The 17,395-nt window shown below is 35.7% G+C and overlaps 1 protein-coding gene across 1 annotated transcript in view; it reads right to left on the bottom strand.

Moving 5' to 3' along the window:
• Positions 1-17,193, bottom strand: part of TMF1 (TATA element modulatory factor 1) — a 30,118-nt gene extending 12,925 nt beyond the window's left edge. The window contains exons 1-8 of the mRNA XM_032647416.1: positions 15,879-17,193; positions 12,240-13,444; positions 10,406-10,509; positions 9,629-9,755; positions 7,222-7,327; positions 2,888-3,030; positions 2,346-2,512; positions 1,892-2,048 (exon numbers count right to left, since the gene is read on the bottom strand). Of these exons, the coding sequence (XP_032503307.1) occupies positions 1,892-2,048; positions 2,346-2,512; positions 2,888-3,030; positions 7,222-7,327; positions 9,629-9,755; positions 10,406-10,509; positions 12,240-13,444; positions 15,879-16,020 (2,151 nt within the window). The 5' untranslated portion in view covers positions 16,021-17,193. The remainder of the gene's footprint in view (positions 1-1,891; positions 2,049-2,345; positions 2,513-2,887; positions 3,031-7,221; positions 7,328-9,628; positions 9,756-10,405; positions 10,510-12,239; positions 13,445-15,878) is intronic.
• Between the last annotated feature and the right edge of the window lie 202 nt (positions 17,194-17,395).

Raw genomic sequence — 17,395 nt, 5'->3', positions numbered from 1 at the left:
TATCCACATGTAAAAGATCTAAATGTGAGAACTAAGACTATAAAAACTGTAGAAAGAAACACGTGAAAACCTGCATGATGTTGAATTAGGCAACAGTTTCTTAAATGCGATGCCCAAAGCACAAGCAACAAAAGAAAAAATAGGTAAGCTGGACTTCATCAAAATTTATTGAACTTTTGTGTATCAAAGGACACTATGAAGAAAGTGAAAGACAACCTACAGAATGGGAGAAAATATGTGCAAATCCTACATTTGATAAGGGTCTAATATGCAGAATATATAAAGAACTCTTACAAATGAACAATAAAAAGGTAATATAAAAAATGGGCAAAGGATTTAAACATTTAAATAAATATCTCCAAAGGAGATACATAAATAGTCAATAAGCACATAAAAAGGTGCTCAACATCATTAATCATTAAGGGAATGTAAATCAATACCACACTCAGATACCATTTTACACCCCTAAAAGGGCTATAATGAAAAAAAAAAAAGACAATGACAAATACTGGCAAGAATGTAGAGAAACTGAAACCCTCATACATGGTTGGTGGGAACATAAAATAGTTCAGCAGCTGTGGAAAAGTTTGATAGTTCCCGAAAAAGTTAAACAAAGGATTACCATACGACCCAAGGGTATATATCTAAGAGAATTTAAAATATGTGTTCACACAAAAATTTGTAAATTAATGTTTATAGCAGCATTATCCATAATAACCAAAAAGTGTAAAGACTTCTGGGTATATATCCAAAGGAAATGAAAACACTAATTTGAAAAGATACAGGCACCCCAATGTGCACAGCAGTATTATTTACAATAGCCAAGATATGGAAGCAACCTAAGTGTCCATCAACAGATGAATGGAGATATATACATACATATACATATATATATACATATATATACATATATATATATATATATATATATATGGTGTGTGTGTGTATACATACATAGTATGTGGTATATATGTAGTGGAATATTACTCAGCCATAAAAAAGACTCAAATTTTGCCATGTGCAACCACATGGATGATTAGTAACATAAGTCAGAGAACAACAAATACTGTGTAATATCATTTATATGTGGAATCTAAAAAATTGTCAAACTAGTAAATATAACAAAAAAGATACAGACTCAGATTTAAAGAACTAGTCGTTATCAGAGGGAAGAGAGAAGTGGGGAGGAGAAAATTAGAAATAGGGGACTAAGAGGTACAAACTACTATGTATAAAATAAATAAGCTACAAGGATATATTGTACAACACAGGGAATATAGCCAATATTTGATAATAACTAAAAATGGTGTATAACCTTTAAAAATTGTGAATTACTATGTTGTACACCTGAAATTTACATAATATTGTACATCAATCAACTACACCTCAATAAAAATAAATAAGTAAAATTTACAAGTGTAAATAACCCAAATATCTATCAAATGATGATTTTATAAGACAAAGCCTGACAAATGTTGGTTTTCTTCCTTCATTTGAGGTCCATGGACTCCCACAGATGCTATGAATAAGCTCAGGAGTTAAACAGATTCTCCTGAAATTATATGCAATGTTTAGTATTTATCTGCATTCGTGCATTTCCCTGGTAAGAACATCCCTAGATTTCATAGTGTTCTCAAATAAGTCTGAAATTCCCCCCAAAACGTAAGCAATACGGGTATAATGTAGGCATCACTTTAACAACAGTTTAAGAAAACACACAATTGATTAAGCTTGGCACAATCCAGTACTCTTAGAAAATGAGCCCAACAGGATTACAAAGAAAATGTAACACATGTGCCACTACATAAGGTTTGATTCAAATTAACAGATTCTTTATTTTGCAGAAGCACAAACAAAGATTTTGAAGACTAATTTTTCATCTAATGCTTACTTGAATCACTAATGTTTCTTGCTGCTGACGGGCTTCTTCTTGGGCCTTCTCCAGTGCTGCAGAAAGTTCTTCTTTAGCTCTCATTTCACGACTTAGAGCAGCTTCCTGGGCCTCACTATCCTTTGCAGCATTGGCTTTGTGGAGATCAGTAAGTTCTCTTAAAAAATTAAATAGATGATTTTTAAGTTAAAATAATATAGTTAATTACATGGCCATATTAATGAAGTTTCCAGGTAGATTTCCATGAGATCTACAAAATGAGGAAGAGTTCACCACACAATAAGCAGTGACTACAGTGAGGACTCTCTGTCGAATTTGCTTTAACCAGTCACAAGTTCATATATAGGTAAGTTTATAAACGTTACTAGTGATCAGATAATGGAAAAAGTGTTTCTTCAACATCCTGTTCTGATAACTGATTTTAAACGAGTTACACATTTGTTCATTTTCTTACTTGTATGCACTATCAAGAGCAGCTTGAATACTTCGGTTCTTTTCTTCAAGTTCATTCATGTCTACTTGAAGTCGGCCAAGATCCTTCTCTTGGCGTTCTACCACAGAATTTAGTTTCTTAATATTTTCTCTGTGTTGTTTCTCAACCTCTTCTTTGCCATCAAGGACCTATATTATAAAAACAAAGGTATTTTTCAATAAAAAACACCACAGGAAATAACTGCATTCCACGAATCTCAAGTATTATAATAACGAAGAAGAATCTTAACATTCACTTCTTTTTTTTTTTTTGGCCACACCACAGGGTATGTGATATCTTAGTTCCCTGACCGGGGACCAAACCGGCGCCCCCTGCAATGGAAGCGTGGCAGCTTAACCACTGGATTGCCAGGGAAGTCCCAACATTCACTATTAAATTGCTTGGAAAATTCTTCCCAAACGATATACCTCAATAAATCATCCCAAATGTTTTATAAACCCTGGCCATATGTTCATATTGGAAGTAATAACAATATATATATGCAGAGAATGGTTAATATTCACCTGTTTTAAATGTTGTAACTCTTCTTCTAGGTCTTTAACTTTTTTGTTCAGCTTTGCAATAACATTTTCATTTTCTCTGTCTTTAGCTCTTAATTTCTTAATGATGTTAGAATTATGCAGCTGCTGTTTTGAAAGTTTTTCTCCTGGCAATGGCAAAAAAGTATAAATTCAAATAATGATGATTCTCTAAGAATATGAATAGAATGTTTTAACTAACCAGTGACATAAAATGACAGAATATTTGAAACATCACAATGCTGTAATAGTCAATGTTAAACTGATTTGGACAGCATAAGCCATGAATGCTAAAATTACTAGGTAGAAGGATGGTGTGGGAACAGGATATTTACAGTCTTAAAGAACCACTCCCACATATTACAAATTACAAAGGGAAAAAAATGTGCTCTTACAATAGAGAAACCTGGTCACCATCTTAACCAAACATTCAGTTTTGATATCACTAATTGTGCTACAGCCTGACATTATGAGTCCACTGATGTGATGGAGTGGTAGGTGCACAATATCACCTATTATATTTCTTACTAGAAATCCGATCTGAATCTAATCATGAAGAAAGTGACAAATTCCTGAACATGGGGCATTCAGTGGGACAACTGGACTCTACAAAATCTTTGATATCATGAAAAAGATATCCTAGATTGCTGGAAGACTAAAAGAACATAATGGCCAAATGCAATGAACAAACTTTGATTGGATTTTGGGGCAGAACAAATAACCAGGTATGAGAGTTATTTTTAGAGACGAGGTAAATGATGCAATACATGCTGGAATACACTTCTGAATTAATGCTGATTTTCTTAGATGTGATTATGATGTTGTGCTCGTCAAGAAAAAAGTGTACTTGTCCTTGAGAGATGCAGACTGAAGAACTGAGGAGTAGACTACAGATTCAATGCAATTCCTATCAAAATTCCAACAGTATTTTTCACAAAAATAGAAACAACAACCCTAAAAGTCAAATGGAACTGCAAAAGACCTCAAATAGCTGAAGTAAACCTGAGCAAGAACAAAGCTGGAGGTATCACATATCCGTATTTCAAAACATATTACTAAGCTACAGTAATCAACAGTATGGTGGTACTGGCATAAAAACAAACATATAGGCCAATGGAACAAAATGGAGAGCCCAGAAATAATCCACGTATTTACAGACAAGTGATCTTCAACAAGGATGCCAAGAACACACAATGAGGAAAGGACAGTCTCATCAATAAACGGTATTGGGATATGCATATTCAGAAAAATGAAATGGTACCCCATCACACATCATATACAAAAATCAACTCAAAATAGATTGAAGACTTAAATGTAAGATCTGAAACAGTAAAACTATTAGAAGAAAACATAAGGGAAAAGCTTTCTGACATAAGGCTTGGGAATTATTTTTTGGATATGATTCCAAAAGCATAGGCTACAAAAGCAAAAACAGACATATGAGATTGCATCAAACTAAAAAACTACTGCACAGCAAAGGAAACAACAAAGTGAAGAGACAGTATGAAGAATGGAAGAAAATATGTGCAAACTACACACTAATAAGGGATTCATAACCAAAATATGTAAGAAATCACAGAACTTGATAGCAAAAAAACAATTAAGCCAATTTTGAAAATGGGCTAAAGACATGAATAGGCATTTCCCAAAAAAGGCATACAAATGGGCAACAGGTATACAAAAAGGTGCTCAACACCACTAACCATCAGGGAAATGCAAATCAACACTAAAATGAGATGTCACCTCACACCTGTTGGGACAGCCATTATCAAAAAGACAAAAGATAAATACTGGAGAGGATGTGAAGAGAACCCTTGTGTATTAGTGTTGGCAATGTAAATTGGTACAGCCACTATGGATAACAGTATGAAGACTCCTCAAAAAATTAAAAATAGAACTATCATATGATCCACTGATCCCACTTCTGAATATATATATCCAAAAGTAATGAAATCAGTATCTCAAAGAGATATCTGCACCCCTGTTCTCTGCAGCCTTATTTACAATAGCCCAGGTATGGAAACAATCTAAGTTTCCGTCGATGGATAAATGGATAAAGAAAATGCGATACAGATAGAGAGATCTATATAGATAGATAGATAGATAGATAGGTAAGATATAAATATAGATATAGATATAAATAAAATATTATTTAGCTTAAAAAAAAATCTTGCCATTTGTGAAAACATGGATGAACCTAGAGGATGAAATAAACCAGACACAAACATGGCATGATCTCATTTATATGTGGAATATAAAAAAGTTGAATTTGTAGAAGCAGAGAACAGAATGGTGGTTACCAAGGGCTAGTGGGTGGCGGAAATGGGGAGATGTTGGTCAAGGAGTACAAAGTTTCAATTATGTAAGATGAATATGTTCTACAGGTCTAATTTACAGCATAATGGCTAAAGTTAATAACACTGTATGGTACACCTATAACTTGCTAAGAAGAGTAGATCTTAAAAGTGTTCTCATCACAGACACAAAGTGTGTGAAGTGACTGATACATTAATTAGCTTGATTGTGGTAATCATTTCATAATATATACATATATAAAAAATCACATTGTACTCCTTAAATACATACAACTTTTATTTCTCAATTATACCTCAAAAAAGCTGGATAAAAAAAGAATTTAGGAGTGGAATGATATCTGTCACCTACTTTCAAGTGGTTTGGCAAAAGGGTAGTATATGCGTTGCAGAGAGATACGGAGGAGGTGTGGCTAGATGTTAACAGTTGATGACTCTAGGTAATGAAGTAATCAGTTACTCACTGTAACGCACTCTCAGCTTTGAGACTTTCAGCTCTTCAGCTCTGAGTTAAAAAATACTTTTAGGGTATACAGAAGCAGTATGTGAATATACCCATAGATGAAATCATTCTATTTTCTCTATAAAGAAGTTCATTAAGCAAAAGAAAACATCAGCTCACTCCCTGATTAAATTAGTAAATTCCAACGAAGTGAAATTTGATATTAATATTCTTAATAATTTTTTAAATTATGAAACCATGTACTTAGCTGTCCCCTCAGTCTCTAATGTTGTAACACAAGACAGTATCTGACTGCAAGATGTCTTGAGATACAATTATGTGTTTCATGTATTTTAGTGCTAAGATTGCTTTATAATTATCTGTGTACCTATATTTCCCTCTCATTAAACTATAAGTTCCTAAAGGACAGGGAATGTGTCATATTTATTACTATATCAAACACAATATCTGACATATTAACTGTTAAATATTAGCTGAATAAATGAAAAAGAAAAATTGGGTAAAACTAACTTTTTCAAATGAAGTGATTATTTCCAATTGTCCTCAAACACTTACTCTGGAAATTCACTTAAGTGCAGTGATTTAAGTACAGAAATGTTCATCCCACTACTATTTGTAATATTAACATTTTAGAAATAAATGTATAACCTTAGGAAGAGTAAAACAAATTATAGTATATCCATATAATGGACTTTAACACAGCCATTAATAATGGTATCAAAACATTTAACAGCATAGGGAAATATAAAAGAAAGAACACTGCAAATTAGATGTATGATCTTAATTATGTTTAAAAATGTAATAAAATGCATTAAAAAGGAACTAGAAGAAATTAATATTTCCTTATAAAATTGAATTATGATCTATTTTTTATTTCTTCATATACTTCCTATAACTTCAAAATTTTCTGCAAGTAGCAAGCATTACTCTTATAACTAAAAAACTTTAAGAAAAAGAAAAATTTATTTAACCATCCTTTCCAAAACTACCTTCTTTCCTATGACATTACAGAAAGAAATTAATTCAATGTCCAACTGTAATGTTTTATCTCATGAAGAATCTTTAATTTTCATAACCCTGTTATTTATGAATCTTTTCATAGAGAAAGTACTTAATAACTAAAAAATTAAAACATGAATGTGAGAAAAAATTCACTATCAAATGCCAGAACAATAAAATGATAGCACATAGTACCCAAGCTAGAGATTCAGATACTATATAAACTCCAGAATTATAACTTTCAAATATCTTGGTTTAAAAGAGGGCTCTAAAACCTGTTAGAAGCTTTCTTAGGGAAGCACAAAATTCTATTTCTCAAGGAGTTACTTTTTTACCTCCCTAGAAACAAAAAGCTACATACATTATACCTCTACCTCTCTACATCTTGCTCCCCATTCTTCCATGAATTGTTGCCTACCATTTCTGAGGTTTAAGTCCAAACCGTTCTTGCTTCCAGTATTTTTTCATTAGGAAGCAGCAGCTAGTCACGTGGTATCTTCCTGTTCTCACAATATTTTTCATAACCAACTAAATATTTTACGTACCTTCTTCCATTAACCCTCGGATCTGCTCATCTTTCTCTTTCAAAAGGTCTGCCGTTTCACTACTATTTAGTCTAGTAGCAAGTTCTTCTTTTATACTTTTGATTTCCTAATTAAAAAAGAAGGAATATGAGTAACATAAAGCATTACTCTCATTCTGGGCATATTTTTCAATTTTTTTCCATATCCAAATACTCACATTCTCAATAAGAATCCATAAGTTTTGTACTGTTAACCTGAGTTTATATTACCTTGGTTAATTAAAAGTGAACAACTTTGAAAATGACATAGACCTGAATTCAGACATAAACAGGTTTTAATATGGAAATGGAAATGAGAAGAAGTTAACTTACAATATACTCTTTTTGAGTATCTCTACGCATATTTTCTACAGGTTAAGCATTATTTTTGAAACATTCAATTAGTATATCTCCATTTTTCACTGTATTCCTTTTCCTCATCTGACACTCACTGCACTTATAAACATGTTGTGAACTGAGAGAAAAAACATAATTTCATAAGGTTCGATCGACTTTAATAAAGCAGAGATTCAGCAGAAACATGTTAAGATATTTTATCTTTTAAAACTACAATGGAGAAGTATGGTGATATGAAAAGTGTCCTATGATTTTAAACTTGGTTTTTATAATGCTCTGAAACTAAAAATAGCTAAAATAAACTAACATTTATTAGGTATTTAAACCATGCTTTGTATCCATTATCATTTAATCCTTACAACAATCCTGGGAGGGAGGCACTTGTACTATTCAACTACACAAATAAGAAAACTAAGACTAAGAAACCTTGAGTAAACTCTGAAGGTCAGAGAGCTATAAAGTCGTAGAGTTATAACTTAAACCCAGGCCTGTGAATCTTTAAAGCCCATGCTCTGAACTACCCACAACATTGATGTCCATTTCCAACCGTCAAAATTTCATCCATCAAGGTCCAGTTAAGAATGTCATGTCTTCCATGAAATCTTCCTCAGTTCCTCTGATCAGAATTCATCCTCCATGATACCATTTCAAAGTGCTTATTCAACTGCCTACTACTATACATTTGTTGACATTATTTGTCTCCCAACAGTAGAAAAGCAAACTCTTCACTTAAGGTAATTAAATTCACCTTTGAATTTCCTATGGATCCTAAGTAGGGGGTTCATACATGGCTGTACACATAAAATGTGTTAAAACGTAGGACCCAAGTTTTTTCCAGCTATAATTAATGGTTTAGATCTATTTTAGATCTATAATTCAAAGTGTACTATAGAAGACAAACATTACTTAAAATCTACTTTTTGTACTGTATTCAGATGGAATAGAGCAAGAACACGAAGAGTTAAGTTGGTTAGATAGTCTCAGGTTATTATTAGTGTCTAAAATGATACTAATTAAAGTTGCTAATTAAAGCAACCAAGCAGATAGAAGTATATCATATTTCTTTTCTGTAAGAATATATAGAGAAAAATTATAAATATTAACATTGACATTCATCAAGAAGGGAGAAAACAACCTCAGAAGGGCATATACTGAGAAATGCTATAATACGTGGGATACAAGCAATAATTACTAACCTTAATTGGTTACCAATATCTGAAACAGCCAACTGTTCCAAATTATAAGAATTAGAACAAATAGTTCCCAATCAGGAGCAATTTTGCCCCCAAGGGGACATTTGGCAATGTGTGGCAACATTTTCAATTATCACAACCGAGGGGGGATTAGGTTGGGGTTGAGGAGGGAAGGGTGATACTGGCTTCTTGTAGGTAGGGGCCTGGGATGCTGGTAAATACCCTACAATGCACAGGACAGTCCCATACAATATAAAATTATCCAGCCCAAAATGTCAGTAGTGCTGAGGTTGAGAAATCCTACATTAGGATAAATCAACATTTTATGCTAATATTCAATGTCACTAATCATTAGGAATTTTTATTTTAAAATTACTTTGACTTGAAGGAGTATATATATATATGTGTGTGTGTGTGTGTGTGTGTGTGTGTGTGTGTGTGTGTGTGTGTGTGTGTATATATATATTTTTGAAGCAGAAGGGAAAAATAACAAATGAGAGTAATGGTGATTTTTAAAATTTATAGAGTGCCATTTAGATTTAAGTGTTATTTATTTTTATTTTGATGGACTTATCATTTATAAAAATTATTCCCAAGATCCTTGCTATATATCTTGCAAGGACTTACACATAAATTATACAAATACTGGCTTAGATTTTTTTCAAAGTATCAAAAGTCTGTAATCCTAGAGGTGCGAAAAATCTAAAATTTAAGTGTTAATATACTACATGGTATCCTTTTTAATCTTACTTCTTTTTTCCCATACCAAAATAATAATGCATTCCTCAAAAAAATATGTCTCTGTAGAGTTTATTTAGTATTATTTTAAACTTCCATTACCTTTTTAGCAGCATCTCTCTCTTTGCAGGCTAGCTGAACTTTCTTTTCTGCTTCTGCAATTCTTTGAGTAAACTCATCTTTCAAGGAAGAAATGCTGCTGCTCTCTTCTTTCACTCTGATCATTTCACTAAATTTAAAATAATACTGAGACTGAAAATACTTGTTTATATATTCTAAAGTTAACAGCTGAGTTCAGTTTGCAAAAAAAAAACTAACATTCTCTTCAACATACACTTTACTAAAATAGATTAATTTTAGGCCTGTTAACTTTTAAGAGAAAAATTACCTGCTTAATTTATTTTAAAACACTTCAAAGAAAACCCATTAGAAATTGAAAATGTCACCAATACATGATGTGTAAAAATTACAAAAAGGTAACTAAAACTTTTCACTGTTAAATCTTAATTGTGTCACATTTTACTAATCAGCTCCTTAAAGCAAACTAGTACTCAGTATTTTTTTAAACTATAATCTCAGTTTTCTCTAAATATACCTTTTAAATCTCTAATACTAATAGATTATTAATAACAAAAGGGAAGAGGTTTTTTTGTTTTTGTTTTGCAAAACACCTCTCTTCAGTGCCAGTGGTAAAAGAGTAAGATAATTTGAGGAGAAAAGTAATCTCTAAGGGTGGAATGGAAATACCATTCAATTCTCAATAATTATAAACAAGTTAAAATATAAAACATTTTAACTTAAAAAACATTCTTAAGTAATAACCAAGTGTATGGACCACTACAAAATGTGTAAAATTACTCACATTTGTAAAGTACTTACTCTTTCAGATTATCATAAGCTTCTTCTAGAAGTGCTTTTTCTTTACTAAGAGATAATAACTGAGCTTCCCTTTTATCCAGTTTCTCATTCAGAAATTCAACTGTCTGGATAAGAAGAATACACAAAAGTCCAACATTCAACTTTAAAAGACCATTTTTACATGCAGGTGAAAAAGTAAAGGCCGCCAAATCACTGCAATTAATAAAACAGCATTATCTCATAAAAAGAATTAAAAACAAAACTGGGAACACAGCAGACATAGAACAGCAAGAACTCACACGGAGTGGGTAGGAGGGTATAAATTAGTACTACAACCACCTAGTTGGTAGTTTGGTAAAACGCTTTGGAAAACAGTTAAGCAATATCTAGTTAAAGATCTACATGCCCCTTCATGTAGAAAATTCTACTTTTAGGTGTACCTCAGAGGAGAAAACATTTACAGCAATTCGTTTGCAATAGCAAAAATGTGGGAAGAGTGTACATGACCACTAAAAAAGGAAGGGAGATGAGATGCAATCAAAAAGATCAAAGAGGGGCTTCAAAGCTTCTACTAATGTTCTCTATCTTATCTGGGTACTGGATATACAAGTGTTTGTTTCTCCATATTATTCTTCAACCCAAACATGTAACATGCAACATTTTTAGCATGATACATTGCATTTAAAAAATGAAATTAACTTTAGAAAATCGATAGGCATATAATTTTTAAATCTCCAGAATATATTAGTATAAAGCTAAGCAAAAAGGGATGGTTAGACTATCTTATTCCTTAGGTCCTGCTGAAGCAGTGATACACTTGTGCATGAGGGGAGGAATGGTGCCTTTTGTACTAAAAAATAAATAAATAAAGTCTTACCTGATTTAGGTCTAGATTAACTTAGAAATCACTTACCTTCTAACAATGGTTCAAAAATATATTATTAATAATAAATAGTGTTGGTTTCTAGGAATTCAAACTGCTATTATAGCTAGAGCATGGCATTTTGTTTGTGAATAATATTAAACCTAGGTAACAGAATCTGGCACTTTTTTTACTTTAAATAATTCAATACATGACACTTAGAGGACATTTCTTCAAGATATCCTGTATCTCAGAAGAGTCTATTAAAGATGGCAGATCCAACTCAATTTCTACACCTAAAATTCATAGGAAAAACGAAAACTGTGACTTAAAGAATTTACACCACTTTCCTTTTTTACATATTAGGTGAAAGCAATTTGTCATTCCTAAACAACACTTTTGATCCTTGGACATTTCCCTTTCTTATTCATTTAAGATAGCTATCAGTAGGAAATATCAAAACCAACGTAAAAAACGAACAAGCAATTAATAACAACAGAGAAACATCAATGATCTGAGACCAAATTTTTCATTCAAGATTTGCTACAAATAATGTGAACATGCAAAATATTTTTGATATAAGAAAAATTATATAATATTTAGATTTGTTTGAGCACCTTATCTGCAAAAGAGGTGAAGGTATCTGTTTACATAAGAAGACAGTCCCTTGCAAACTAATAAATTAATGAGTCCAGCAAAAGAGAATATTAAGGTGATAAGGACTCAACAGTAAAGGCCTAAGATGGAAACTTTTTTATGCTTAGTTATACTGAACTATCAACTTATGCTACCATACTTGTCTTCGAGAAATTTCAAATAATTTAGCATCAATAATTCTTCAAGTTTAAGATCCTTAACACCATACTTAAATGCAAAATGCCTGTCTTTTTTAATCAGTACAAACCATTAGGCATCACGGAATATTAAAAATAAACCAATGATTTAATCTCTGAAAAGCACATCAAAAAATCCCCTTCTACTTCCTATAGTTACCTTGAATACATCTTCCTTCTCAGAAAGTGCTTCTGGCTCACTTTCAGGAACTTCGGGCTGGTCAGCCACCTTGTCTAGGACAGTATGCCCTTCATTTACTGGTGTAGAAGAAACCAAGATATCAGGCTGTTCACAGTTAACAGGAGTTGCACTTCGTCCACTTTCTTCCATTTCTGTTTCTTCAGTGGGCATAATTAATGTTTCATTTGCTTCTTCAGGTTTTCCTTCAACAGATTCAACTGTTTTAGCCTTTGGAGTTGAAGAATTAACTATAATAGGTACTAAAGCATACCCCTTGCCTGACAATTCATCATCTGAATTGATTTCGCTTACACTACGGCTATCTAATGACTGTACACTAAACGAGTCTATTCTTTCAAAAGCATCAGATGAGCAGCAACTCTCAGTGAGTTTTTGGAAATCATCTAAACGATTATATTCAGGACAAGCAGATGCTGAGAGAAGCTGAAAGGATGTCTGCATCAAGTGCAGACTTGATTTTGAATCTGTAGTCTCTTGTCTCGAGCTTGCTGAGCTCTCACTTATTACACTTTCATGATCTAAAACTTCAATATCACTAGTGGTAGAAGTACCTGATGAGAAGGTACTAACGGGAGGAGAAGGTGTATTGCTCTGTCTGTCTTCATGTTTTTGCTCCTTAGGTTCCAAAGCCATGTCCTTTGTTTCCGCTGTGAGAGGCTGTGTAGGCATATTAGATACATTTTCCCTAGTTGTTTTCACATGAATTATACTTTCAGATACTTTCAAATGTACTGCTGACACCTTTGTATCAGATTCTTTATTAAGAGTTTCTTCATGCTTGCCCTCAGTTTTAGGAGACACAGTACTGGCTGCCAGAGTTTCCCCCGATACAAATGGAGGAGAGTCTTCTACTTTCGACTCAGCGGCTTCAGTTGTTCTTGACTGTCCAGCGTGCAAGGACTCCTGTAAGGTGCTTTTCACTTCTTCTTCTGGTCGCTGTGATTTAGCTGGTGGTTTTGATACCACTGGACTCTTCTGAATGGTCTGGACATCGGTGGGAGAGAGAAAGGCACTGAAGAAATTTTCAGATTCATCTACCACAGTTCTTCGAACTGGCTTTGTAATTGCTTTAGGAGAGGCTACCGGTTGATTCTGAGGTTCAGTGTTGGATTTTAACCCCCAGGTTGAAGTATCCCATCCTCCACTGACAGGGGGACTTATTCCTTTGACAAAAAATATATATATATTAAAAAAGAAAAAAATATACCTATATATAAAGCATTTAAATTACACTCATTACTGTAAGTCAATATAAACGTTTTTTTTAAAACCCTACAGAATACAACCCGTAATTTGGACATGTTGAAGTCCTTGCTTACTACGTAATTAATTAGTTCATCGTTTAACTTTGGGCCTTAAAAAGGAAAACTGGTGTGCATCTGCCAAGAGGACCTAGGAGCAAAGCTGAAAGACTAGATTGAAGCTGGCCTACCAGAAGCAAGTATGTTATTCCCTCCTACAACAAATTAATGAAGTAATGGTATGTGTTAATAACCAATGCTAAGTCCAAGATACATATGATGCATCTCATAATAATGGGCAGTATCTTCACTTACAGTTCATGTGTAGTCATGGCAAATAGAATCTACCTTCTATACAATTAGTTCCATATTAATTTTATTCTTGTAATATCAATGATAAAACATAGTTATCAGCTAGACAGATGGCAACACTCAAAAACTGAACCCAAAATACTGGTGACAAATGTCCTTTTTCAAAGATCAAAGTAAACTGATGGGAACAGTAACTTCTAAAGGGCAAATTCATTTTCATCCACTTAATGACAAGCCCTGTCTCCAAGTCCCACTCTCCAAACCTACTCTGAGAAAGTTTTGTTCTCTCGCTAAATTCCAAATTATGTTAGCAATTATAGAAGGTCATATGAATTTCAAAAATGCACATTTTTTTTCAATTATTGCTTTTTGACAAAGATAGCAGTTTACACTAGGATTTTTTTTTAAAGCACTAGGGAGAAAATAACCATTTTCTGAGCAAAAAAGGTAATTCTATCAGTCATACAAATAATATGTTACTGAAAAACCCGATGATAAACAAAAAATGGCATATTTGCTAAAATACTTAAAGCATTTCTTTAAAAAAATTTCTTCCATTTCTAAATTCAAAAGTGGCTGAGCAGAATCATCACAAACCCCAAACACTTAAAAGCTGGTGGGCAGAGCACAAGTACCTAAAAGCTCCTAAAAGCTAACAAGCCCAACACTAAATTCTATCCTTTAATATGACTTCGGAGATAACTAGGCAATTTTAGCTTGGGGATACAGTTTTACATCCATTTGTTCAGTATACCAGAACGGTGGAAAAAGGGAGAAAAACAAAATAAGACACAAAGGAACAAACAAAATAAAATCTGCTGATTAATTATTGTCATGGCAACGAATGACAGAAGTCAAATTTGCCTGTTGGAGAAAGTTTTATATAAATCGCAGGGTTATGTGATATCCACTTAAATCACTCCATTATGAAAACTGGTCATCTCTGAGTGACGGCGACGTAAAACATAGGTGATCAGTCAACATTTATGGCATTTCACTAAAACCTAAGTCTATTCTGGATAACTTATTTTAAAAAAAAAAGAATTATAGAGCAGGATTCGAGCCCCAGATTTCATAAAAGGAGTATCCTTACATTTACAACTTATATTCTGTCTCTTTTACAGTTAAGACATTCAAAACGGTAGCCTGAAAAAAGGAAGTGGAGCTCCTTCCACCAAGATCCTATAACATCTTGGAAAAAGTAACAGGATGGTGACATAAACACATGAGCCAAAATATCTTAAAACGATGCACCTCAAATTTAGGTCCTGACTTCTCAAAGACATAAAATGAGGAAAAGAAACCAGAAAGGAGTAGTCAGGAATAACTTATTCTTTCTCCCAGAGATTCACAACCCCAAAGTCGGGCCAATCTGCACCCCACACACCAAAAAGGAGAAACTGTTGCTTAGACTTAGAGCTAAAAGCAGCTGAAGATCCCTGAAAAGTGAAGCCCAGGGACTCTTGAGAAAGAGAGACGAGACTATTGGAGGCTGGGCCGCGCCCCCCCCAGACCCTCCCGCGGGAGGAGTGGCCCAGAGGAACGGGCCGCGCCGTCTCTGCACCACGGAGGGCAGCGCCAGAACTCGAGGAGCTGTTTCAGGAGAGACGGCCATACAGAACCCAGGAGGCGCGCAGCACCCGCTAAGTGTTCGCGACTGTTCTTCCCGTCCCCGCGGACTGATTCCGATACTGGGCTCGGACAGCGTCCCGAGCGCGCAGCCGGCCCGGGTTCGAGGGCCTGTGATGCGGTCGACGTGGAGGGAGGGCGCGGGGCCACGACCACCGAATCAGGTCCCCGTCAGTCCCCACCCGGGGCCACGGGCAAGGAAGGACCCAGGGCTGGGTTCTCCCTCGGGACTAGAGCAAAGATCAACTGAGAGGCCAGAGCAGGGTTTGGGGCCGGGCTGGGGACCAGGACTTGATCATTAAGTCCGTCGCTCAGCGAGGCGGGAGCCCCCACTCCCCCACCCCCGCCGCTTCACCTGTCGGTCTCGGAAAAGAAGCCCGCGGGAGCGCAGTGACGCCGCCGCTCGCGCCCTTACCCGGCTCTCCGTACGGAATGGTCTCGGCCCAGGCGCTCGGCTCCTCTTCCTGGATGTCCAGGACCCTGTCGATGGACTTCTGGGCCTGAGACAGGGCCTGCTTGGCGAAGCTGGAGAGCTGGGAGGCGTTGAACCAGCTCATATCCCCTCCTCAGCCGCCGCCAGCGGCGGCGGCGGCGGCGGCGGCGGCGGCAGCACCGAACTGTAAGGCCGCGGGACAAGTCGACTGCCGCAGACCCGGCGGAGGGTCCACGGAGAGCCTCGCCCCCTTCTCCACTCGGCGGGCCCTGTCAGCGGGGAGCCATGACCCCGCAGGTCTTCCCCAAGCCGGAGACGTTACCCTCAGCGTTTTCCTCACATGAAACGAAAGGCTCAGACTGCGCAGGCGCTGGCTGCTTCCACGTACACAACCGGCAAGTCCCGGAGCCCAAAGTTCCGCCGGTAGACGGAAGAACCGAAGAACATTGACGTCACTTCCTGGGGTCCAGGATTGCCCGTAGTTATGGAGGAACGCGGAACGGTTCCTATCGAAACTGATTCCAGACGTAGTGCGGCGACTGTCAGCCCTGGGAGGAATTCTGTGGCTATATCAGCAGGGGCTGATTCCTCCGGGAGGAATATGCGAGTTCTGAAATGAGTTCCTTCCTGGAAAATAGCTCTTGTATTAAGAGCTAGAGCCTTGCCAGCAATAATTGAACAGGGAAGTTTGGGTCTTGCGTTTCTCTTACTTAGCGTCTCCTCTGTTAATCAGTTATGTGTCAACTTGGCCTTAGGAAGGAACTCTGGGTTTGGGTCTGTCTAAAACTACCGGGCATCGTATGAAAGGACCTGATCCAGCCCATCTGATGCAAGCAAGTAAAAAGCCGTCTTCCACAGTAACGAGAAATCAGGACAAGGGCACAATCTCCCCTTTAAGATACAGGTCCACTGTCGGCCTCAGTCAAAACAAACCTGGGAAGCATTAAAACTATTACTCTTAATATGTACTGTGCATATTATTTAAAATACAACTTTTTTGCATGTGCTCTTCAAACAAATCAAATTGGTGGCCTTCCTAATCTAGTCAGCAGCTGTTTGGTTTGGCCCCCATAATATTAAAATTCTACCAACATTTAAAAACCAGATTTCACAGAAAAATCCAGACATCCAGCTGATTTTGAAAAATATGTACACCAACATGCAACAGTCAGCTGCAGCAGTTGCCACTTCTGACTAATAATTTTCACTTCAATATGTCACAGACCCCACTATTCTAAATACACTCTTCCTAATGTGGTTATTTACCTCACCTGTTTCCCCTACACTTAATTATTTTACCACACTGCAAGGAACCATGCCATAAAGGAATTATTTATAGCCAGATTTAAACTCTGCCCTTGAGAAGTTATGACCTTCTGATGATTTTATCTAACTTCTGCAAAAATTTGCACATTGAAACTTTTACAATTTAGTAATGTACACAATAGTACTAAGTAACTCAGGTAATTTCAAACAGCTTAGCTAAGTAGCCTGAAGAG

The sequence above is a fragment of the Phocoena sinus genome, chromosome 11 (genome assembly GCF_008692025.1).
Source record: "Phocoena sinus isolate mPhoSin1 chromosome 11, mPhoSin1.pri, whole genome shotgun sequence".
In the NCBI taxonomy this organism is placed as follows: domain Eukaryota; kingdom Metazoa; phylum Chordata; class Mammalia; order Artiodactyla; family Phocoenidae; genus Phocoena; species Phocoena sinus.
The sequence above is the reverse complement of the archived record's forward strand: the minus strand, read 5'-3'. Positions and strand labels throughout refer to the sequence as shown.